This window comes from Stegostoma tigrinum, chromosome 38, assembly GCF_030684315.1.
Source record: "Stegostoma tigrinum isolate sSteTig4 chromosome 38, sSteTig4.hap1, whole genome shotgun sequence".
NCBI lineage: Eukaryota > Metazoa > Chordata > Chondrichthyes > Orectolobiformes > Stegostomatidae > Stegostoma > Stegostoma tigrinum.
Window position 1 is genome coordinate 724,473 of NC_081391.1, and position 26,466 is coordinate 750,938.

The following is a 26,466-nucleotide window of genomic DNA, read 5'->3' on the forward strand; positions in this document are numbered from 1 at the left end:
AACGTTTGCAGTAAACCCACTGGCTCGGCGAGCTTGCCTACAACCATACTTTTAATTGTAAAAGTCCTGCCTTTGTTTGTTTTACCAAAATTCAATATTTCACATTTATCCAAATTAAATTCCATCTGTCACTTTTCAGCCCATTGACCTAATTGGTCAAGATCTCTTTGTAATCTTAGATAACCTTCTTCACTGTCCACTGTACCCCAATTTTGGCATCCTCTGCACAATTACTAACCATGCTTTCTATATTTTCATTTAAATCATTTATATAAATGACACACAAAATGGACCCAGCACCGATTCCTATAGATTACTGCTGGTCATAGGCCTACATTCTGAAAAACAATCCTCCACCATCGCTCTGTGCCCTGCCTTTCAGCCAATTTTGAATCCAATTGGCAAGTTCACCCTGAATCCCATATGATCCAATTTTACTAATTAGGCTACCATGCGGAACCTTATCAAAGGCTTTACTAAAGCTTATCTATCGATTTTATTTATTTATTTCATTTATTTATTTCTTCATTCATTCATTTATTTATTTCTTCATTCATTCAAGCATTCCTTCCTTCCTTCCCTCCTTCATTCATTCCTTCCTTCCCTCATTCATTCATTCCTTCCTTTATTCATTCATTCATTCATTCCTGCCATGTCTAGATATTCTATAGATCGGTTGCCAATGCAATGGCACATAGTTTGGAAGATCAGCATGGCACTTGAACATGGGGATGATGGAAATATCATTGGACTAGTCATCCAGAGCCCTAGGCTCTGGGGACATGGGTTCAAGTGCAATAACATTAGATGTTGAAATTTGAATTCAATTAATAAATCTGAAATTTAAAACTAGTCTAGCCTATTGGATAACCATGCAAAACATGGAAGATCTTCCTTCCTCAAATGGTCTCACCACTAGGATTTATGCACAGTTGTGCATATTACCTTATTGACCCTGCAATATTTTCAACTAGGGTCTTGTGCCAAAATTGGGAGAGCTGTTGCACAGACTATTCAAGCTACTGACATACTTACGAAATCATGTCCTCTAGTGTGTTGTATGGTACTACTGCTTTGCTGAATGGGACAGATGTTAAACAAACTTTCTGTTTGTTAGACATTAGTTTATGAAGGTATGTTTGTCACTGAATATAAAATATATCATAAGAACTGAATCATTGTAAACAGTTTTAAATGAGAGAGAAATTGAGATCTTAAATGTTATTTGAAATGTACAATTGGAATGAATCGAGTGTGTTTGTGATATTGACTCATGATTTGGGGAGATGGCTTTTGAGAAAGCAGTCGTTGATATTTTGGTCTAGTCAGATTCAGCCACTTTAATTCTACAATATGAAACAGATTAAGAATTTCAGAAATCCCCCCTAGCTGAAGTACATGTTAAACAGAACTTCTATACCATTGCTATGGAAATATTGAAAAAATAGCTTGAGGGGTGAGCACCCTTTGAGCCGGAGGTTTAACGTGTTGTTTCTGGGTTGTACATTTCCACGAGACATCAAAACAATGCCTCACCTTAGTGATAACACGGTGTGGAGATGGATGAACACAGCAGGCCAAGCAGCATCAAAGGAGCAGGAAGGCTAACGTTTCCATCTACTAGCTCGGCTCATCTTAGTGGTTCTTCTACAGACAACAAATTCACCAACTCCCCTTGTTTTTAAGCATCTTAAATTTTGGAAAGATTAATTCTCAAGATTAAGTGTGAACATCCAAGACTATATCATTTGATTACATTATTTACAAAGCTGGATGCAAAAAAGAACCCTTCAAACATTCTATAGTTTTTTTTGATTAAAGCACATTTTTAACCTCATCCAAATAAGCTGCAGAAAGGTTGACTGAAGCCTGACTTTTGAAATGTTATCTGTAATAGTCAGCAGGCATGAATATACAAAACTTCCTTGCAGTGTTTTTAAAATAAGCGTGCTTGCCTCATATTGTGAATCTTTCACGACAATGAATTCAAACAGACGGGAGAACAAAGAACAGCCTTGATCGCAAATCATTCCTGCCATTTTCCTTGCATTCTAATTATTGATTGTGAAACTAGTCCCTCAATGCATTGGGAGTGTCCTCAGGTCACAACACTTGATGCCCGGCTTGTATTTTATTTTAAACGCTGCATAGCATCTAAGTTGTTTTTAACTCAATTTCATGGCACCTTTGAGATTAAATTTCAGACTCTCTTTGGTAAGAGAGACTGTCCAATGGGATGGTAGATTGCAGCTGGTCAAATTCAAATTTGTTGTCAATGTCCAGGATGCGGTTTGCCTGTTCCTCATCCTCCTCTTCCCGACTCAGCAATGCCAGCTCATTCTCATAGCAAAAGGAATTGTTGAATGGCACCATTGAAAATGAATTGTTCATCAAATCTTTGGCACTGCAGCTGGGTGTCGTGGGCACTTCGTAAGTCTTATGGAACCGTGAGTAATCCACTTTGTAGTGGTTCTTCTCCTCAAACAGCACAGGTTCAAAGCGGTGGCTCCAAAGGATCTCATTAGCCAAGTAAGAGCTTCGTGCTTGTGTGGTCATAGCTGTGGCTTCCACCATCCCTTCCAAGATGACAACAATCTCAAAATCTTCAGTCTCCAGGTCTTGCTTACTGATCCCATAAAGAGGGCTTTCCTCATCAATTTCATGGACTATAATTATGGGAGACACGAGAAAGATACGATCAAATCCAACATCATAACCAACATTAAGATCTTTTTGGTCGAGAGGGAGATACTCCCCTTCTATTGTGACATGAGGTTTAATCAGCTGGGCCCTGACATGTGCTTCCACAATATGACTTTTTCGGAGATTACCCACTCGCCACATCAGACATAATTTGCCATCTCTTATCGATATTACAGCATTATGGCTAAACAGTAGAGTTTGTGCCCTTTTCTTTGGTCGTGCCATCTTTGCCATGATGGTGCCAATCATAAAAGAGTCAATAATGCAGCCAATGATGGATTGAAATACGACCATAAAGACAGCAGCTGGGCATTCTTCGGTGACACAACGGAAGCCATAGCCAATGGTAGTCTGTGTCTCAATGGAAAACAGAAAGGCTGCTACAAAGCCATTAACTTGCATGATGCATGGTTTGAAGCTTTCCTCATGCCTTGACTTATCCAAGTCTCCGTGCATCATGGCAATGAACCAAAATGCGAAACCAAAGACCAACCAGGAAATCAGAAATGCAGTGGAGAAGATCATGAGCATGTACCTCCACCGAGTGTCCACACAGGTTGTAAAGATATCAGCCATGTACCTCTCCGACTTGCCACTCATGTTGCTGAAGTAGATGTTACACTGGCCATTCTTCTTTACAAAACGGTTGCGGCATTTACGGTGCGTTTGGATCTTGCCATTGTCCTGCTCGTTAGTAGCTGATGAGACGCTGAGTTTGTCGCCATCTTTGTCTGACGACACCATGTTGTACTGGTTGGCCCTTACTGAACCCATTGCTGTGATGATCATGAGTCTTTGGAGAGAAGATTAGATGGAAGTCTTCTGAAAAATGTTCCAGGAACTTCCCAAATCCCTCACACAGTCAGACCAGCCATGAACTAATGATAACACATTGACCTGGCAAGACAAAAGAAGCATCAATATTTAATTTTAATTTTATCCTGCCTTAATCACAGTACTTACCGATGCATATATACACACAATATACCACACCTACTTTTTCACTATAACCACTGAATACACCATATCTCCCTACCCCATCTGTACAGCATACCCTTCACACCACACACACCAGTACATGATTCTTATCATACCCATCTAAATATGACAGATATCCAGGCAAGAGGGGTTAAAATCTAATGTATTCATACAAATCATATCCCAGCTTAACCCCAAAAACCATCACACTTTCTCCTACATAGGCACAGTCACATTCTCCCTCTCCTCCCTAAATCCAGTCACACACTTCATCTCCTCCCTCAGCCCTGTCACTCTCTTCCTCTCTCAGTCTTCTCCCTCTGCACTACTCTCTCCTGTCCTCCCTGGGCACTGTCACACTCTCCCATTTCTTTCCTTTTTCCATCTCCCTATTTCACTATGCACTACCACAAGAAGCACCCATAAATATTTCCACAGGCTTCCCTGGTAACAGGGAGATGATTTATGGGATCTCACAGGCTCTTTAGCAGTTCAAATCATGACTATTATTTTAAAGCAACAGTGTCTTGTTTGCAACAGAGTTGGAGAGTATCAGAAATAGACTGACTGTAAAGTCTGCTTTACCAAAAGGAAGAAATTTAGAAACATATCTCTGAAATATTCTGCTAAAGAGACAACGGCAAAAATGTTATGTTCCAATAGAAAATAAATCAATTGTGACAAAGCCGAAACAGATAAATAAAGAGATGGCATAGAGAGCGGCAGTTACTGGGAGATACAGGAAGATGGCTATGCCCTTGATTCCACACAGTCACTGCTTCACAAAACCAAACTACTACCTTTACCTGCTCCACTTGTGTCCTTCCCTACAGTTACCTCAAAAGGTAAAAACAAGGACATGTCAACTCCACTTGCTCTGCAGATTTTCCAGACACAATTCACAACATTGCAGACAGATCCCAGATTAGCCTGCAGTTTGAAATCTCTGATTGACAGTGTCAGAGAGTACGTTTTAATTGGTTTATGTAAAGGGAACCTGTCAGAGGTTTGAATATCTGCTGCTGCCTCTCCTTATGCTCTGTTCATTTCTCTCTCCCCTCTCTCTCCTCTCTGTCCTCACATTGTCCCCCTCTGCTTGTTCTGTTCATCCACTTCTTTCCTTGCTGTCCTCACCCTCTTCTCACTCCCTGTTTATCTCTCCCTCTCTCCCCTCTGTGTTCACACTTGCCCGCTCTCCTCACTCTCAATTCATCTCTCCCTCCTCCCTCTCCCTTCACATTCTCCTCCTCTCTCTTCACACTATCATACTCCCCCTCTCCTCACACATTTCTCTTCTTTCTCCTTTCCCTCTCTTCTTCTATCTCTTTCTGCTCCGTTCCTTCTCCACCTATTCATCTCCTTTATCTTACTTCATTCCTTTTCATCTCCTTTCTCACTTCTTCCTCTTTGGCCTTAAAAAGGAAACGTTGCAGTGTGTCCTAATCAATAAAAAACTGGAAACTCTGCAGAACCAGTGACTCAAGGCTCTGGATCTTGGACAACACGGTAGCTGAGTGATTATTATTGCTGCCACACAGTATCAGGGACCAGATCTGATTCCAGCCTTGGGCAACTATCTGTGTGAAGCTTGTACATTTTCCTCTTGACTATGTGGGTTTCCTCTGGGCGCTCTGGCTTCCTCCCATATCAAAGATATGCAGGCTAGGTGCACTGGCCATGCTAAATTGCCGTTAGTGTTCAGGGATGTGCAGGCTAGGTGAATTAGGCATGTGAAATGCAGGGTTACAGGGATTGGGTGGGGGTTTGGGTCTGGTTGGGATGCTCTTTCGTTAAACAGTGTGGACTTGATGGGCCAAATGGCCTGAATCCACTCTGTAAGGATTCTATGAACTTTCAAAGATGTGGGACATGCACGGGAAATTAGGATTAGTGCACATTTAGTGGTATTTACCGTCGGTGCAGATTCAATGAGCCAAAGGGCCTCTTCTGTGCTTTATGACTCAATGGCTGTTTATTGGTTTGGGGAGTTCGAGGCCCAGCAGCATTATCAAAAAATTTGAGCATGGATACTGATTAATGAGATGAGAAAATGTCTACATATGAGCAGTAGGAGATTAACACATTTTCTTCTGTTTAGCTGTTCATGGGATGTGGCTGTCACTGTGACTTATACTTACTGTCTGTTCCTAGTTGCCTTTGAATGGCCTCCTCCTGCTGCTACAAAACTTTGACAAAAATTAAGCTAAATATAAGTGGCAAAAACCAGAATGTAAGTAAGGGAAATGAAACACTTTTAAAGGCTCCATACATTCTACCCTGGTTCATTCTGTGGAGTAAGGCTGTTGCAAAAGTTCATCTGTTGGTATGTCAGTAACCGGGAGAGGCCAGTGGTGACCCCTTCCATGGAACTGGCGAAGACATTGTCACAAATGGAAAAGATTGTTTTAGGGCCTGAATATTAAGTGAAGCTAGGGAACAAGGAGGTTTGCGAGGGAAAAGCAGCTGGCACACAGCAAAATGTGGAGAGAAAGGTTTTAAACATGGTGGCAACTAAGAGAACAGAAATATTAAGCAGGTGTGCCAAAGATTCCATCCCCCAACACCATGCATTTTGTGATTCATGTACACGAACACCGAAATCCATCTGAAAGTGAGCGGGCTTTTGTTCCTCACTGTGTAAAAAGTATTCTGCCTTTTGTTTTTCTGCCAAAGTGCATCACTTCACACTTCATTGTGTACCATCTGTTCTTAACCATTTCTTCAATCGGTATAAGGCTTTTTGTTGTCCCTTTCTATCCTCTTCTTTGATTAATTTTCTCCTTCATTTTTGTCAGCAACACACTTGGATACGTTCTACACCATCCCTTCAGTTATATAACTGATCAAGACTGTCAGAACCTTAAGTCTCAATACTGCTCCTGGTACCTCATAGTCACAAATGAGCCTTTAATTCCTCCTCTCTCTTTTGTCCATTAATCAATCCTCATGCCAAGATAATATGTTACCTCCAATCTCATGAGTCCTAATCATGGGTGACAGACTTTTGGGTGGCCTCTTTTAACTGTTTTTCAAAATTCCAGAAAACATCAGTTCATTAAAAGCAGCTTGCCATCTGCAAGACAGTACAAAAATGCAGCCCCTGAATTTTGGTGAACTCTGATAAAATTGTCTGCTGCACTCGACTTCAGACAAGTTATTTGCCTCAAATGCTACTGCAACATTGTTCCTTGCCAATCGTGTAGGGTGATCTCTGGCACCTTACCCCCTTCAACCCTCAAACTTCACCATCACTCCTGCCTACCCCCTTCACCCCCTTCACCCACCCTCACCTCCTTCAGCTCTCGATGTGCATATCAACTGCCAATATCCTCCCAACAGCTATTCAAAGGAGACAAGAGAGACCAGCCCACATATATAAATGGTCTTCGGCCACTTTGATTAATCTCATAATCCTTCTATAAGGAGATTAAATTTAAAAAAAAATTGAGGTTATATCAAACTCTTAATACTGACGAGGTCACTAAGGATAGCGGAAATTAGATATTAACTAAGGAATGAGAATGAGAAGGGCAGTAAAACCTGGAGAGACTGGAAAAGACGAAGAGAACTGTGAAAGGGAAGAACAGGAACATAGCTGGCGAACATAGATACAAATGTAATGTAGAACTGCAGGGAATGAGGGAAAAGAAAAATTATCATTGGTTCTCGGACAGTTGCAAAGAAGATCAGCCTATCTCACACAAGCTCACACTCAGTCACTATCTGACACAGAGTCACACTCAGTCTCTCACACAAGCTCATACTCCGTCTCTATCTGACACAGACTCACACTCAGTCTCTCTCTGACAGACTCACACTCAGTCTCTATCTGGCACAGACTCATTCTCTCTCTGACACAGACTCACACTCAATCTCTCTGACACAGACACAGTCTCTCTCACACAAGTGCACAGTCAGTCTCTATCTGACACAGACTCACACTCAATCTCTCTCTGACACAGACTCACACTCAATCTCTCTGACGCAGACTCACACTCAATCTCTCTCTGACACAGACTCACACTCATTCTCTATCTGACACAGACTCACACTCAGTCTCTATCTGACACAGACTCGCACTCAATCTCAGACCTAATGACTAGGACCTTCAGGAATTATAGACACCGACTGAGAAAGGCCTTTCGGCCCGTCGTGTCCGTCAGTCAAATACAACTATCTTCCAGCACTTGATCCATAGCCTTGTATGCCTTGGCATTGCAAATGCACATCTAAATCCTTCTTAAACATTATGAGGATTTCTAGCTATATCACCCTTACAGGCAGTGACTTCCAGTTTCATCTACTCCCTCTGAAATTCAAGCTCTTTGCTTTCACCCACAGACCACGATATCAGTACAATGGATGGAACCAAAGTAACATGAAAATTAACCCTTTCAGACTTATTACCTGAACAACCGATGGGAGGTTGCACAGAGTTGTTTTGAAGTATTCAAGGTGAGAGTGTGAAACACAGAAAGGTAGTTGGGGAAGTTCTGAGGAACAGTCACCAGACCCAAAACGTTAACTCTGACACTTTCTTTATAGATGCTGCCAGACCTATTGAGCTTTTCCAACAACTTCTATTTTTGTAACAGAAGTATAGTCATGAAGAGAAGAATTAGACCATTCAGCTCTTTGGCCCACTCCTCCATTCAATATGATGTGGCTGATCACTTATCTTAGTACTCTTTTTCTACTTTTCCCTATATCCTTTTGATCCCTAGGAAATACGTCTAACTCCTTCTTGAAAATAGGGTTTCAGCCTCAATCACTTTATGTTTCAGCGAATTCCACAGGCTCACCACTCTCTCAGTAAAGAAATTACTCATCATCTCAGTCCCGTATCCTTATTCTGTGATCTCTGGTTCTGTTCTCCCCTGTGATTGGGAATGCCCTTCCTGCATTTACCCTCCTGGTCCTGTTAAAGTTTGATTGGTTTCTATGAGATTCTCATCCTTCTAAACTAAAGTGAAATCATCCTATCTAATCCAGTCTTTCTTCGTAAATCTGTCCTGCCATCCCAGGAATCAGTCTGGTAGATCTTTGTTGCAATCTCACCATCACCAAAACTTCGTTACCTCAGATAAGGTGACCAAAACTGCACACAATAATCCAGGTGTGGAATACTCCAAGCTCCTGTACAATTTCAGCAAGACATCCCTGCTCCTGTAATCTCACTATAAAGGCCGGCATACCACTTTCCTTTTTGCCCACCTGTTGCATCTGCATGCTTTCATGGCATACAAGGACAGCCAGATCTTGTTACGCCTCCAACATTCACAATCTATTGCCATCCAGACAATAATCTACCATCCTGTTTTTGTATGCAACGTGAATACCTTCATATTTATCAACATTTACTTTGTATGCTATGCATTTTCGCACTCACTCAGTCTGTCCAAATCACACTGAGCATCTCTGCTGCAACCTCTCAGTTCACCCACCCACCCAGCTTTGTGTTGTCTGCACACATTCGAAATATTACATTTAGATCCCTCATCTAAATCATTAACATATATTGTGAATTGCTAGGGTGCAAGCACTGATCCCTGCATACCCCACTAATATTGGTTGCCACTCAGAAACATTACCCCTAATCTTTGGATTAGGAAGATTTACACCTAATCTTTGCTTCTTGCTGGCCAACCAGGTGTCTATCGATGCTAGCACATGTGCTTTAATCTTACATGGTCATCATCTATAAAGGACCTTATCAAAAGCCTTCATAGAATCATGCAGTACGGAGGAAGGCCTTTGGCCCATCATGTTTGGACAGCCAAAAATACAGTAGTCCCACTTACCCACGCTAGCCCCGTAGCCTTGAATGCAATGAAACTTCAAATAATTATCAAAGTACTTTTTAAAGGTTGTGAGGTTTGTCACCTCATCTCCTCCCAGCAATGCTTTCCAGACCTTCAAGTGAAAATATTGCTCCTCAAAAATTCTCTAAACCTCCTGCCTTTCACCTTAAAATTATGGCCCCTTCTTATTGACCTCTAAACAAAGGCAAATAGCTGCTTTTTATTCAACCTATCCATACCCTTCAGAATCTTATAACCATCTGTCATGTCCTCCCTGAACCTTCTCTGCTCCAAATAAAACAGCCTGAGTCTGGCCAGTCTTTCGACATAGTTTCTGGAAATCCAAGTAAATTGCATCCCCTGGCTGTCAATTATCAACTCTACTAGTCATATCCTCAAAAAATTCCAATAGATTTGTCAAGCATGATTTACCTTTTGCAAATCCATGCTGATTCTGTCCAATCCCGTGATTGTAAAAGCATCGGTGAGGTTTCAACAGCTGATGAGCTGAGATAAGGACCATGTATCTGAAGTGAAATCCCACTTTGTATTGAGAGGCATAAGGTTGAAACTCAACTGTGAAAATGGTTTGAAAAATTGAGCCATCAGCAACTGGAAAAGTTGCCAACAAGTCCATATTACTACAATAACTGAGGATGACATAATCAGGTCATGATGGAAGATTTCTAATAGCATCCTGTAGTGAATTATATTCAGGAGGAGGTAGAATTACTGAAACTTCAACCACAATACTGTTTGACGAGGAAGATTCAATTCCCAGAATCACTTCTTAAAATATGAAATGATTCAGCAGAACAGGCAGCACTAACAATCTCATTTGGGCAAGATTGGAGGTGAATGTGTCAAATATGTTTGCTCCCAGAGATGAATACATGAAGTAAGATTAATCTCCTCCACACAGTGTCAACTACAAACAGTCTTTCTTTACAACAATGACATCCATTAACCCTGAGTACAGTCCTCAGTGCACATTAATCTTTTAACCCCATCCTAAGATACTGAGGCTCATTTAACCCTCTGTCTGATGTACTCTGACACTGGAGCACATTAACCCTTCTGAAACCTTCCAACATCGAGGCACATAAACCCCTCTGCCTGATACAGTCTGAATTCAGGGAAAATTAACCCGTCTGTCTGATACCTCTGATACTGGTGTACGTTAATTTGATATCCTCGAATCTTGGGCACATTAAACAGTAAGTAAGCAGTCAAGTCACGAAGAGCAAAGGAGAAGATCTTTGATTGGGTGAAAGGTAGGGTGATTGTATAACAAATGAAATAATGATACCAACAGTCAAAAAGAATGGTGATGGATATAGCAAAGATAAAAGTTTATTTCCAAAAGACGTGTGAATTATTACATATTAACCACCTGATGTAGAGCATTCCTGCAAAAAAAGGGAAAACCACGCACAGAACAAAATAGATACAAAGGTTATGATCTAAACTGTTGAATTTACATTGAGCCCAGAGGCCATGGACTGCTGAGAAGAAGGACACCATTCTGATTTTACAATGGATTTCATTACAACATTGGAGCCAGCTGAGGTCAGAGAGGAGCCAAAGTGGAGAATTAAAATGGGGAAAGTAAGAACTGCAGATGCTGGAGTCAGAGATAACACAGCGTGGAGCTGGAGGAACACAACAGGCCAGGCAGCATCACAGAAGCAGGAAAGTTAACATTTTGGGTTGGGACTGTTCTTCAGAAGTGGTTGTGGATGGGTTAGAGGTGTTCGGATCATGGTTTCTGAGAAAGGCAATGGCATAGTGGTGATGTCACTTGACCTACTCAGCTAAAACACCAGGCTCATGTTCCAGAGACATGGGTTCAAATTCCACTGTGGCAGATGGTGAAATTGAATTCAATAAGAAAACATGTTGTGTTAAAAGTATTGCTAACCTAATATTGACCATCTAACCATTGTCACATTGTAAAAACCCATCTGGTTTACTAATGCTATTTAGAGAAGAAAATCTGCCACTTTTACCTATTCTGGTCAACATATGACTTCAGACTGACAGAAATGTGGTTGATGCTTAATCATCCTCAAAATAGTCTGAGCCAGCTGCCCATTTGCCGAACATCAAACACTCGCCGCATACCATACAAGAATTTTAAGAAGTCTGTGCACTTGATCTCCCTAGTACAGAAGAGGTGAAGGGGTAGGTGTTGCGTAGAATCACAGAATCTCTAGATGTGGCTATTTGGGCCACAAATCTACACTGATCCTCTGAAGAGCATCCCACCCATCCCAATCCCAGCATGGTAATCCAACATTTCCCACTGCCTGCATGTGCCTGGACACTTTGGGAAATTTAGCACAAACAATCTATCGGACATGCATATCTTTGGACTGTGGGAGGAAACCGTACACATTGAGGAAACCCACACAGACATGGAATGTATGTGCAAACTCCACACAGATAGTCTGAGTGTGGTATCAAACCCAGGTCCCTAGTGCTGTGAAGCTAACATCTTCTATGTTTGCATGAAAAGGAGTTGTTAGGAATGAATGAAGAGTGGGCTCGTTGTCACGGTAGGAGCAGTCCTTCATGAATGCTGAGAAGGCAATGTAAGGAAAATGCGTTTGCAGACTGGAGTTGGCAGATATAGCAGACGGTGATCCAGGAATACAAAAACTGTTTTGTGGAAGGTGAGGACCCAGGGACCTGGTTCTGGTAGAGAGGGGAAGAGGAAGAGCAGAAATAGACAGGATACATTAGAGGGCCTGACCAAGTGGGAATCCTTAGTTGAAGAGACAGAGGAGGACATGTTGTGAAGCACTGTTGCACAAGGCAGCTTCATCAGAACAGATGCGATGGAGTCAGAGAAACTCAGAGAGTAGAGTTCTGTTGGAAGGAATGGTGTGAGGAAGTGTATGTTAAAAACATACCAAACTGTCTTTTATAACTGACTTTTTGTTCTTTTGTGTTATAGACCTATGCTTATGTTCACAGAATCACAGATGGTGGCCATTTGACCCATTATTTCTGCACCAGCTCTTCAAAATGAGCTTCATTACCTTATCCCAATCTACCTTTTCCTCATACGCTTGCACACTAATTTTATCACTTTCAATCTATGCCATCTCATTCTTTCTCCTTTTATGAGTGGGAACAACTTCTTCCTATCTACTCTGTCCAGTCTGCTCATGATTGAAGCTCCATTTTCCTGGGACTGTTCTTGTAAATAGCTTCTGTATTCTCTGAAATGCATTCACATTATAATGTGATGCCCACAGCTTGTACACAATACTCCGGCTGATATCTAACATGTGTCTTGGACAAGTTCAACATCACTTTCCTACTCTTGTGTGCTGTGGTCCTATTAACATAGGGAAAATAAATCAATGAATGGCAAAACCTAGGAAGCTCAGAGGGATCTTGTGGTGTTTGTCCACAGATCCCAGAGGGCAGCGAAGTAGGCTAAAGACATTTGCGAGTTGCCTTTATCAGTCATGGTACAGATAAGAGCAGGGAAGTGATGTTGGAGCAGTAGAGGACTTTCGTTAGGCCACAGCTGTGTGTATTTCTGCTTACAACACTACAGGAAGGATGTAATTGCAATGGAGTGGGTACAGAGGAGATTCACCAAGATGTTATCTGGGATAGAACATTTCAGTTATGAACAGAGGTTGGGTAAGTTCATGTTGTTTTCTTCGGAGCAGAGACATTTGAGAAAAGCAAATGATAGAGATGTATAAGATTATGAGGGGATGGACAGGATGAATGGGTAATAACTGTTCCTCTTATGTGAAGGGTCAATAACAATTTTAAATGAGAAAAGCAGGAGGTTTAGAGGTGATTTGAGGAAACGTCTTTCATCTAGCAGTTGGTGGGAATCTGGATAGAGCTGCCAGTGAGGGTCATTGACATAGGAAACCTCACAAAGTTTAAAACATATGTGGATGAGCACTTGAAATGTCATAACCTCTAAGGCTATGGGCCAGGTACTGGGAAATGAGACTAGTGTAAATTTAGTGCAGCTTATGGTCCAGCATTGGGATGCAGGTCTCTTCTGCACTGAATACTGTATGCTTTATTAACTGCTCTGTCCACCTGTGCTACCTTTAATGGCCTGTGCATATATATACCAGGTCCCTGTGGTCCTATCCCCCTCTTAGAATTGCATCCCCTATTGTATATCGTCTTTCAATGTTCATCTGACCAAAGTGTAGCATCTCATACTTCTCTGCACTGAACCTTATCTTCCACCTGTCTGTCTATCCCACTACCATGTCTGTCCTTCTGGAGTTCCAAAGTGTTCTCCTCATAGTTTACAATTCTTCCAAGTTAAAGTTAAATCTTCAAGAACATTGGTAGTCTCATCTGAATATGTTAACCGACTCCAACAATTAAACAAATATTCTATCAAGCCAAGTTTTACTGTGGCCACAGTAAACTAATTCAACAGGGGGATGGGCACCAAAATTGTAGTTCGACTATAGAAAAGGTTGAGAGTAGGGAGGTCCGAAATAAAGTTTCAGGGAAGCAAGATGGCACTGGCAAGCAAGAAGTTGGTTTGAAGTGTGTCTACTTCAATGCTAGGAGCGTCCGGAATAAGGTAGGTGAACTTGCAGCATGGGTTAGTACCTGGGACTTCGATGTTGTGGCCATTTCGGAGACATGGATAGAGCAGGGACAGGAATGGTTGTTGCAGGTTCCGGGATTTAGATGTTTCAGTAAGAACAGAGAAGATGGTAAAAGGGGCGGAGGTGTGGCATTGTTGGTCAAGGACAGTATTACAGTTGCAGAAAGGATGTTTGGGGACTCGTTAACTGAGGTAGTATGGGCTGAGGTTAGAAACAGGAAAGGAGAGGTCACCCTGTTGGGAGTTTTCTATAGGCCTCCGAATAGTTCCAGAGATGTAGATGAAAGGATAGCAAAGATGATTCTCGATAGGAGTGAGAGAGACAGGGTAGTTGTCATGGGGGACTTCAACTTTCCAGATATTCACTGGGAACACTATAGTTCGAGTACTATAAATAGGTCAGTTTTTGTCCAGAGTGTGCAGGAAGGCTTCCTGACACAGTACGTAGATAGGCCAACAAGGGGTGAAGCCACACTAGATTTGGTACTGGGTAATGAGCCCGGCCAGGTGTTAGATTTGGAAGTAGGTGAGCACTTTGGAGATAGTGATCACAATTCTGTTATGTTTACTTTAGTGATGGAAAGGAATAGGTGTATACCACTGGGCAAGAATTATAGCTGGGGGAAAGGCAATTACGATGAGATTAGGCAAGATTTAGGGAGCATAGAATGGGGAAGGAAACTGCAGGGGATGGGCACATTAGAAATGTGGAGCTTATTCAAGGAAAAGCTCCTGTGTGTCCTAGATAAATATGTACCCGTCAGGCAGGGAGGAAGCTGTAGAGTGCGGGAGCCGTGGTTTACGAAGGAGGTGGAATCTCTGGTCAAAAGGAAGAAGAAGGCTTATGTTAGGATGAGATGTGAAGGCTCAGTTAGGGTGCTTGAGGGCTACGAGGTAGCCAGGAAAGACCTAAAGAGAGAGCTCAGAAGAGCCAGGAGGAGACATGAGCAGTTGTTGGCGGATAGGATCAGGGTAAACCCTAAGGCTTTCTATACGTATTTAAGGAATAAAAGAATGACAAAAGTAAGATTAGGGCCAATCAAGGATAGTAGTGGTAAGTTGTGTGTGGAGCCAGATGAGATAGGGGAAGCGCTAAATGAATATTTTTCAACAGTGTTCACTCTAGAAAACGACAATGTTGTCGAGGAGAATACTGAGATACAGGCTACTAGACTAGGTGGGATTGAGGTTCACAAGGAAGAGGTATTAGAAATCCTTCAGAAGGTGAAGATAGATAAGTCCCCTGGGCCGGATGGGATTTATCTTAGGATTCTCTGGGAAGCCAGGGAGGAGATTGCCGAGCCTTTGGCATTGATCTTTAACTCATCATTGTCTACAGGAATAGTGCCAGATGACTGGAGGATAGCAAATGTGGTTCCCCTGTTCAAGAAGGGGAGTAGAGACAACCCTGATAATTATAGATCAGTGAGCCTTACCTCAGTTGTTGTTAAAGTGTTGGAAAAGGTTATAAGGGATAGGATTTATAATCATCTAGAAAAGAATAAATTGATTAGGGATAGTCAGCACGGTTTTGTGAAGGGAAGGTTGTGCCTCACAAACCTTATTGAGTTCTTTGAGAAGGTGACCAAACAAGTAGATGAGAGTAAACCGGTTGATGTGGTGTATATGGATTTCAGCAAGGCGTTCGATAAGGTTCCCCACAGGAGGCTATTGTACAAAATGCGGAGGAATGGAATTGTGGGAGATATAGCAGTTTGGATCGGAAATTGGCCTGCTGAAAGAAGACAGAGGGTGGTAGTTGATGGGAAATGTTCATCCTGGAGACCAGTTACTAGTGGTGTACCACAACGGTCGGTGTTGGGTCCACTGCTGTTTGTCATTTTTATAAATGACCTGGATGAGGGCGTAGAAGGATGGGTTAGTAAATTTGCAGACGACACTAAGGTCGGTGGAGTTGTGGAGAATGACGAAGGATGCTGTAGGTTACAGAGAGACATAGATAAGCTGCAGAGCTGGGCTGAGAGGTGGCAAATGGAGTTTATTGCAGACAAGTGTGAGGTGATGCACTTTGGTAGGAGTAACCAGAAGGCAAAGTACAGGGCTAATGGTAAGATTCTTAGCAGTGTAGATGAGCAGAGAGGTCTCAATGTCCATGTACACAGATCCTTGAAAGTTGCCACCCAGGTTGACAGGGCTGTTAAGAAGGCATACAGTGTTTTAGCTTTAATTAATAGAGGGATCGAGTTCCGGAACCAAGCGGTTATGGTGAAGCTGTATAAAACTCTGGTGCGGCCGCACTTGTAGTATTGCGTACAGTTCTGGTCACTGCATTATAAGAAGGATGTGGAAGCTTTGGAAAGGGTGCAGAGGAGATTTACTAGGATGTTGCTTGGTATGGAGGGAAGGTCTTACGAGGAAAGGCTGAGGGACTTGAGGCTGTTTTCATTAGAGAGAAGAAGGTTGAGAGGTGACTTAATAGAAACATATAAAATAATCAGAGGGTTAGATAGGGTGGACAGGGAGATCCTTTTTCCCAGGATGGTGACGGTGAGCACGAGGGGGCATAGCTTTAAATTGAGGGGTGAATGTCAGAGGTAGTTTCTTTACTCAGAGAATAGTAAGGGAATGAAACGCTTTGCCTGCAACTGTAGTAGCTTCGCCAACTTTAGGTACATTTAAGTTGTCATTGGATAAGCATATGGACGTACGTGGAATAGTGTTGGTTAGATGGGCTTGAGATCGGTATGACAGGTCGGCACAACGTCGAGGGCTGAAGGGCCTGTACTGTGCTGTAATGTAATGTTCTATGTTCTAAATGTTCTAATGCTCTAAAATGTTCTAATGTAATGTTCTATGTAATGTTCTTATCTCACCCTGCAATATTGCCACCGGCTGGGATAAAAACTTAGGGAATGTGTGTTTCTTTCTTAACTGACTATTTCCAGTTCAACTGGGACAGCTGAGAAAGTTTTCAACTTAGTCCGAGCTCGATGTCTTCAACTTAATTTCAGTTCTGACAGCTAGAAAATATCTTACTCAATACAGTGTGGAGCTGGAGGAGCACCGCAGGTCAGGCAGCATCAGAAGAGCAGGAAAGTCAACATTTCAAGCTGGGACCCTTCATCAGATTTGGGGAGGGGGGAAGTGAACTCAGAAATAAATAGGGGGGAGTAAAGCTGGGGGCAGGTAGGTGGGTGGTGATAGGTGGATGCAAGTAAGGGGCTGTGGAAATTGGTCAATGAGAAGGGTGGGGCAGGTAGGTGAGAAGGAAAATGGATAGGATTGTGTCAGGTCTATGTGTTGGGAATGAGAGGGAAGGCTGGACATGGAGTGAGGCCAGGGGTGGAGAGATTTTGAAGCTAGTGAATTCTATGATGAGGACATTGGGCTATGGAATATGAGGTGTTATTCCTCCAATTTTTGTGAGGCCTCATTGTGACACTGGAGGAGGCCCGGGATGGACGTGTCACCAAGGGCGTGAGAAGGGGAGTTGTAATGGCTGGCAACCAGAAGGTGGTATTGATTAGAGCGTACAGACTGCAGATGCTCTGTGAATTGGTCACCAACCCTACTTCTGGCAAAGGGCCCTTACCAAAAGCTCCTCTTCAAATTGGACTTCCACCTGGGCGGCAGCTTTCAGGGAACTATGAACATGAACCCCAAGATCCCTCTGCTCCTTCACACCGCCAAGAATCTTTCCTTTAACCCTGAATTCTGCTTTCAAGTTTGTTCTTCCAAAATGAATCACCTCACACTTTTCAGGGTTAAACTCCATCTGCCACTTCTCAGCCCAGCTCTGCATTTTATCAATGTCCCTTTGTAACCTAGAACAGTCCTCCGTACTGTCAACAACTTGATCCATCTTGGTATTGTCCGCGAACTTACTAATCTACCCTTTCACACCTTCATCCAAATCATTCACAAAAATCACAAATAGAAGAGGACCCAGGACAGATCCTTGTGGTACACCACTCGTAACTGAGCACCATGTTGAATATTTTCCATCCACTACCAACCTTTGTCTTCTCAGGGTCAGACAATTCTGAATCCAATCTTCCACATTTCTCCCTATCCCATGTCTCCTTACTTTCTGCATGAGCCTACCATGGGGAACCTTATCAAACGCCTTACTTAAATCCATGGATACCACATCCACTGCTCTACCTTCATCTATGTGACTGGTCCACTCTTCAAAGAATTCAATAATGTTTGTGAGGCATGATCTCCCCTCACAAATCCATGCTGACTATCACAAATCAAACTGTGCCTTTCCAAGTGATCATAAATCCTATCTCTCAGAGCCCTTTCCAATAATTTGCCCACCACTGAAGTAATTGATCTGTAATTTCCGGGGTTATCTCTTTTCCCTTTTTTGAATGATGTTTGCCTTCTCCAATCTTCCAGCACTATATCCACCAATAGTGAGGACGAAAAGATCATTGCCAACAGCCCTGCAGTCTCTTCCCTTGCTTCCCATAGAATCCTTGGATAAATCCCATCAGGTCAGGGCACTTATCTATCTTCAACTTTCTCAAAATTCTTAGTATATCTTCCTGACAAACATCCACCTACTCTAGCCTATCAGCCTGTTTCACCCTGTCCTCCCCTGCAACTAGGTCCCTCTCAGTTGTGAATACCAAAAAGAATTCATTAAGGACCTCTCCTATCCCTTTAGGCTCCGTACACAAATTCCCTTCACAATCCTTGATCAGCCCTACCCTTTCTCTGGTCATTCTCTTATTCCTCATGTATGTGTAAAAAGCCTTGGAGTTTTCCTTTATTTGCCAAGGTTTTCTCATGCCCCTCATAGCTCTCCTAAGTCCTTTCTTCAGCTCCTTCCTGGCTAACTTATATCTTTCTAGAGCCTTTTCTGATCCTTGTTTCCTAAACCTTACATAAACATCCTTCTTCCTCTTAACTAGTCGTTCGACCTGTCTTGAGAACTAAGGCTCCCTCACTTGACCGCATCTTCCCTGCCTGCTGTGGAGAAACAAATTCATCACACCCAGTATGCATTCCTTAAACAATCTTGACATTTCTATAGTGGTCTTCCCTGAGAGCATCTGTTCCCATTTTACGATACCCAGTTCTTGCCTAATGGAATTATAATTACCCTTCCCCCAATTATAAACCTTACCCTGCTGTATCTTTTTCCATGACTATTGTAAAAGTAACAGAGTTATGATCACTACTGCCAAAATGCTCTCCTACCAACCGGTCTAATACTTGGCCCGGTTCATTGCCAAGCACCAAATCCAAAGTGGCCTCTCCTCATGTTGGTCTATCAACATAATGTGTCTGGAACCCTGCCTGAAGGCACTGGACAAAATCCATTCCATCTTAACTACTACAATTAAAAAGTTTCCAATCAATATTTGGAAAGTTGATGTCACCCATGATTACGACCCTGTGTTTTCAGCACCTTTCCAGTATCTGCCTCACATTCTGCTTCTCCACTTCTTTGCAACTATTAGGGGGTCTGTAAAAAGGCCCCAACAAAGTGACTGCTCCTTTCTTGTTCCTGACCTCAACCGAAACAGATTCTGTAGACATATCATTCTCGAACTGCCTTTCAGTAGCTGCTATACTGATGCTGACTCGTTATGCCACTTCCCCACCTCTTTTACCACCCTCCCTATATTTTTTAAAGCATCTAAATCCCGGAACTTCCAACAACCATTCCTTTTCCTGAGTAACCCAAACCTCTGCAATGGCACAACATCGTAGTTCCATGTGCTGATCCATGCTCCAAGTTCATCCACCTTATTTCCGATACTTCTGGCATTGAGGTATACCCACTTCAAACCATCCCATTGTCCACAATTATGCTCCATCAACTGCATTTCTTTATTAACAATCTCATTGCCTGTTGTGTCTGTTGAAAGGCTGAGTCCTCTGAATTAAAAATCTGGTTTCCCACCCCCTGCCAATCTAGTTTAAATCATCCCATATAGCTCAAACAAACCTCCCTCCCAGGATAATAAAATGTGAGGCTGGATGAACACAGCAGGCCAAGCAGCATCTCAGGAGCACAAAAGCTGACGTTTCGGGCCTAGACCCTTCATCAGAGAGGGGGATGGGGAGAGGGAACTGGAATAAATAGGGAGAGAGGGGGAGGCGGACCGAAGATGGAAGTAAAGAAGATAGGTGGAGAGAGTGTAGGTGGGGAGGTAGGGAGGGGATAGGTCAGTCCAGGGAAGACGGACAGGTCAAGGAGGTGGGATGAGGTTAGTAGGTAGCTGGGGATGCGGCTTGGGGTGGGAGGAAGGGATGGGTGAGGGGAAGAACCGGTTAGGGAGGCAGAGACAGGTTGGACTGGTTTTAGGATGCAGTGGGTGGGGGGGAAGAGCTGGGTTGGTTGTGTGGTGCAGTGGGGGGAGGGGACGAACTGGGCTGGTTTAGGGGTGCAGTAGGGGAAGGGGAGATTTTGAAACTGGTGAAGTCCACATTGATACCATATGGCTGCAGGGTTCCCAGGCGGAATATGAGTTGCTGTTCCTGCAACCTTCGGGTGGCATCATTGTGGCACTGCAGGAGGCCCATGATGGACATGTCATCTAGAGAATGGGCGGGGGAGTGGAAATGGTTTGCGACTGGGAGGTGCAGTTGTTTGTTGCGAACTGAGCGGAGGTGTTCTGCAAAGCGGTCTCCAAGCCTCCGCTTGGTTTCCCCAATGTAGAGGAAGCCGCACCGGGTACAGTGGATGCAATATACCACATTGGCAGATGTGCAGGTGAACCTCTGCTTAATGTGGAATGTCATCTTGGGGCCTGGGATGGGGGTGAGGGAGGAGGTGTGGGGACAAGTGTAGCATTTCCTGCGGTTGCAGGGGAAGGTGCCGGGTGTGGTGGGGTTGGAGGGCAGTGTGGAGCGAACAAGGGAGTCACGGAGAGAGTGGTCTCTCCGGAAAGCTGACAGGGGAGGGGATGGAAAAATGTCTTGGGTGGTGGGGTCAGATTGTAAATGGCGGAAGTGTCGGAGGATAATGCGTTGTATCCGGAGGTTGGTAGGGTGGTGTGTGAGAACGAGGGGGATCCTCTTGGGGCGGTTGTGGCGGGGGCGGGGTGTGAGGGATGTGTTGCGGGAAATACGGAAGACGCGGTCAAGGGCGTTCTCGATCACTGTGGGGGGAAAGTTGCGGTCCTTAAAGAACTTGGATGTGCGGGAGTGGAATGTCTTATCGTGGGAGCAGATGCGCCGGAGGCGGAGGAATTGAGAATAGGGGATGGAATTTTTGCAGGAGGGTGGGTGGGAGGAGGTGTATTCTAGGTAGCTGTGGGAGTCGGTGGGCTTGAAATGGACATCAGTTACAAGCTGGTTGCCTGAGATGGAGACTGAGAGGTCCAGGAAGGTGAGGGATGTGCTGGAGATGGCCCAGGTGAACTGAAGGTTGGGGTGGAAGGTGTTGGTGAAGTGGATGAACTGTTCGAGCTCCTCTGGGGAGCAAGAGGCGGCGCCGATACAGTCATCAATGTACCGGAGGAAGAGGTGGGGTTTGGGGCCTGTGTAGGTGCGGAAGAGGGACTCCATCCCCTATTCCCAATTCCCCCGCCTCCGCCGCATCTGCTCCCACGATAAGACATTCCACTCCCGCACATCCCAGATGTCCAAGTTCTTTAAGGACCGCAACTTTCCCCCCACAGTGATCGAGAACGCCCTTGACCGCGTCTTCCGTATTTCCCGCAACACATCCCTCACACCCCGCCCCCGCCACAACCGCCCCAAGAGGATCCCCCTCGTTCTCACACACCACCCTACCAACCTCCGGATACAACACATTATCCTCCGTTAACTTCCGCCATTTACAATCTGACCCCACCACCCAAGACATTTTTCCATCCCCTCCCCTGTCAGCTTTCCGGAGAGACCACTCTCTCCGTGACTCCCTTGTTCGCTCCACACTGCCCTCCAACCCCACCACACCCGGCACCTTCCCCTGCAACCGCAGGAAATGCTACACTTGTCCCCACACCCCCATCCCAGGCTCCAAGATGACATTCCACATTAAGCAGAGGTTCACCTGCACATCTGCCAATGTGGTATACTGCATCCACTGTACCCGGTGCGGCTTCCTCTACATTGGGGAAACCAAGCGGAGGCTTGGAGACCGCTTTGCAGAACACCTCCGCTCAGTTCGCAACAAACAACTGCACCTCCCAGTCGCAAACCATTTCCACTCCCCCGCCCATTCTCTAGATGACATGTCCATCATGGGCCTCCTGCAGTGCCACAATGATGCCACCCGAAGGTTGCAGGAACAGCAACTCATATTCCGCCTGGGAACCCTGCAGCCATATGGTATCAATGTGGACTTCACCAGTTTCAAAATCTCCCCTTCCCCTACTGCACCCCTAAACCAGCCCAGTTCGTCCCCTCCCCCCACTGCACCACACAACCAACCCAGCTCTTCCCCCCCAACCACTGCATCCCAAAACCAGTCCAACCTGCCTCTGCCTCCCTAACCGGTTCTTCCCCTCACCCATCCCTTCCTCCCACCCCAAGCCGCACCCCCAGCTACCTACTAACCTCATCCCACCTCCTTGACCTGTCCGTCTTCCCTGGACTGACCTATCCCCTCCCTACCTCCCCACCTACACTCTCTCCACCTATCTTCTTTACTCTCCATCTTCGGTCCGCCTCCCCCTCTCTCCCTATTTATTCCAGTTCCCTCTCCCCATCCCCCTCTCTGATGAAGGGTCTAGGCCCGAAACGTCAGCTTTTGTGCTCCTGAGATGCTGCTTGGCCTGCTGTGTTCATCCAGCCTCACACTTTATTATCTTGGAATTCTCCAGCATCTGCAGTTCCCATTATCTCTCCCTCCCAGGATATTTATGCCCTTCCAATTCAGGTGCAACCCATCCTTACTGTACAGGTCCCACTTTCCCCAGAATGTGCTCCAATTATCCACATAATAGAAGCCCTCCCTCCTACACCAGCCCTGTAGCCACATGTTTAGCTGCACTCTCTCCCTATTTGTTACTTCATTATCATGTGACACTGGTAGTAATCCAGAGATAACTACCCTGTTTGTCTTGGGCTTCAGCTTCCAACCTAACTCCCTATTGTTGAGGGGAACGACCACGTGGGATCCCTGCATTGACTGTTTCCTTCCGTTCCCTTTCCTTACTGTCACCCAACTGCCTTAATTCTTCGGGGTAACTATGTCCCTGTAGCTCGTTTCTATCGCCCCCTCAGCCTCCCAAATGATCCTCTGTTCATCCAACTCCAGCTCCAGTTCCCTAATGTAGTCTTTGAGGAGCTGGAGCTGGGTGCACTTCCCACAGGTGAAGTCCTTAGAGTCATTGCTGTTGACACTTACCTCCCATATCCTGCAGGAGGAACATTGCACTGCCCTGGCTGCCATCCCCTCTAAATTTAAACTACCCTGAAAGATTTGTAAAAATTAGAGAATAGCTTACTTACCCTTTTATTCTTAGGTTAGAGGAGGTGGAAAGATGGGAGACACCACTCTTGTGCTCTCGCTCCTGTTTCCTCCTCCTTCACTGATGAAAATGAAGGCCCTGACAGGACAGATTGTTAGTTATCGTCATTCTTAGGAACTTGATGTTCTCCACCTCAGTTCCTGTAGATAGGGGTGTGCCCTCCTCCTTTCTTTCCAATCAATGATCAGTTCTTTTGTTTTGCCAACATTGAGCGAGAGATTGTTGTCATTGCACCATAGCACCAAGCACTCTATCTCCTTCCTGTAATCTAAGAAAGTCTCTACTTTCTCAGGAGGCTAAGGGAATTTGGCACATCCACAAAGACACTTACCAACTGTGAAAGATACACCATAGAAAGTATCCTATCTGAATGTATCACTGCGTGGCATGGCAACTGCTCTTCCCAAGACCACAAGAAACTATGGAGTCATGAACATAGCTCTGTCCATCACGCAAACCAGCCTTCTGTCCATTGACTCTACCTATACTTCCCACTGCCTCAGGAAAGCAACCAACATAGTCAAAAATCCCTCATACCCCAGGTCTACTCTCTTCCTCTCTCTTCCATTGGGCAGAAGATATAAATGGTTCAATACAAGTATGAACAGATTCAAGAGCAGCTTCTTCCCCACTGCTATCAGGCTTTTGAATGGACCTCTCAAATGTTAAATGAAGCCTCTCTCTGTACCTTGTCAGCAGCTGTTACACTGCAATCTGCACTCTGTTTTGCTACCTGATGCACTTTGTATGTACGATCTGCCTGCATAGCATGTAAGACAACAACTTTCACTGTATCTTGGTATGTGTGACAACAACAAATCAACAAAAACTCAGATTTCTTGACTTTTCCAACAAAAATCAATGTAACTTTGAGGAACTGCTGCACTGTGGTGGCTCAGTGGTTAGCACTTCTACCTCATGGCGCCAGGGACCACAGTTTGATTCTACCCTCAGGTGACTGCACGGCATTTGCAAATTCTCCCTGTGTCTGTGAGGGTTTCCTAAAGGCACTGCAATCCAAAGTTGTGCAGGCTAGGTGGGCTGGGGTGGGATGCTCTTTAGTTACTGTGGGTGTCCAGGATGATGTGCCAACTGACTATCTCACTCCACCATTATCTACTAGGGGCATAGTGACATGAAATTTAATCATGTGCAGCTTCCTTCAGCGTCAAATGATTGCAAGAGCTAGGATCTGCATTTAATACACAATGAAGAGGCTCATTGCACAGCCATCTGGTTTAAATTGGGGGACCCCAGACCCTCACCAACAACCAGGTGGGAGCTTTCCCTGTTGCTGGGAAGGGTATGGTTCCCATGGCCCATGGAAGGGAGCATTCCCAAGGTTAACCCTAAGTTTCCCTCATCAATGGCCTCTCAAAGCCTGGCCCCCTGTAACCCTTGACCTTAACCCCATACCCTTACAAACAACTGTATCTCATACCCACCTCCCTGTGGGTGGAGTACTGACAGTGACCACCACCATGTCCTGGATGTGAGTTTGCTTGCTGAGCTGGAAGGTTAGTTTTCAGACATTTCGTCACCATTCTAGGTAACGTCATCAGTGAGCCTCCGACGAAGCGCTGGTGTTATGTCCCACTTTCTATTTAACACCAGCGCTTCGTCGGAGGCTCATTGATGATGTTACCTAGAATGGTGACGAAACGTCTGAAAACTAACCTTCCAGCTCAGCGAGCAAACTCACATCCAGAACCTCAAACTGAGCTACAAATCTTCTCAAAACTCGCTACCACCATGTCCACTGGTGCTACTGGTACTGAAGAGAGCTGCCAGCCTCTGATTAATCAACATGACAGAGTGCCTTCCTACCCCCAACAGGGTGACCCTTGGCCTCCAGACTATTGACAGCCAATTGGCAGCTACAGAGCTTCAGGGCAGACAGTGACCCCTGGGAGTTTCCCTACCCTGATCTTGCAACTGGGTAGGTGAAGAGCAGGGAATGCAGCAGCTGGTATAGTGAACTCTCAGAAGTTGACCATCTCTATGCTAGCCAAAATACCGTTTCTCTGCCCAATCACAGTTTCAACTCTTGTGCAACAGCTCTGTGCATTACAATACCTCAAATATATTGCCAGGTGTTTTTTAAATGTGATTGGTGTGTCTGCCTCTATGGTCTTCTCCAGCTCCATTATCTAGGTTAAAACAAAATATTCTCCTCGATGCGCCTGAATCTTTCTGCCAATCTCTTTAAGTCTGTACTCCTGGCCATTGAGATCACAGCTAGGGGAAAGCAATCCTTCCAGTCCCCTCCATCATGGACCCTCATTTGTTTATTCACCTCCATTCAATCCCACCCAAAGAAAGCTATCCTTTCCTCATCCCTAGAACTAAACCTTCCTGGAAACATCCGTGTAAGTTTGTACAATGCCATCCTTCTTGCATGCAATACTCTAGTTGCTGTCTTACTAGTGTTTTACGAAGTTCGACAGTAACCTTTATGCTACCCCTCGCACATCTGTCATAAAAGTATGCACTAGTTGTTCCACTGTGATGCTCTGTAGGAGCTGTGGAAATGCAGCCTAAGATCCCATCGTTACTCTACCCACTATTTACAGTGTTAGACAAGTAGCATTCATCAAATACTCACGTACCTGCTCTGCTGTTATGTTACTCCTTGGTTTTTTTTTCTCTTTGCAGTGTTGGATTTGTTGAGTACACCTCCTGCTTCCGTTCGGGTCTGCACTCTGCCCTGGGTTTCTTTCCCAATCTGTCTATGCTGAACTTGTGCTTTCCCACATTCAGTTCCAGCCAGGTTCCCTAAAACTCTCTGGATGGAGAAATAGGGAGGGAGTCCTGTGGGAAGAGAGTGAACACTGGTACTGGTCTAACAGAGACTTGAACCTTGTAAGACGCGACATTCAGAAATGCTAACTGGCCACTACTTCCAACAAAACCAAAAAGAATTCATGGAGAGGGAAAGCTCATTCTGAGCACCTTGTATTTCAGTGAA

At 44.4% G+C, this 26,466-nt stretch overlaps 1 protein-coding gene across 3 annotated transcripts; it reads right to left on the bottom strand.

Moving 5' to 3' along the window:
- Positions 1-664: 664 nt before the first annotated feature.
- On the bottom strand, positions 665-26,466 carry LOC125446980 (ATP-sensitive inward rectifier potassium channel 12-like). Of its 3 annotated transcripts, XM_059640775.1 has the most exons (3): positions 26,108-26,466; positions 23,479-23,576; positions 665-3,600 (listed from the first exon to the last, which is right to left on the bottom strand). In XM_059640775.1, the coding sequence occupies exon 3, from the start codon at positions 3,490-3,492 to the stop codon at positions 2,194-2,196; it is 1,299 nt and encodes a 432-aa protein (XP_059496758.1). In that variant the 5' UTR covers positions 3,493-3,600; positions 23,479-23,576; positions 26,108-26,466; the 3' UTR covers positions 665-2,193. The 3 variants fall into 3 exon arrangements, with proteins under 3 accessions (XP_059496758.1, XP_048376999.1, XP_048376997.1); XM_048521042.2 differs by lacking the exon at positions 23,479-23,576; XM_048521040.2 differs by lacking the exons at positions 23,479-23,576; positions 26,108-26,466 and adding an exon at positions 4,488-4,594.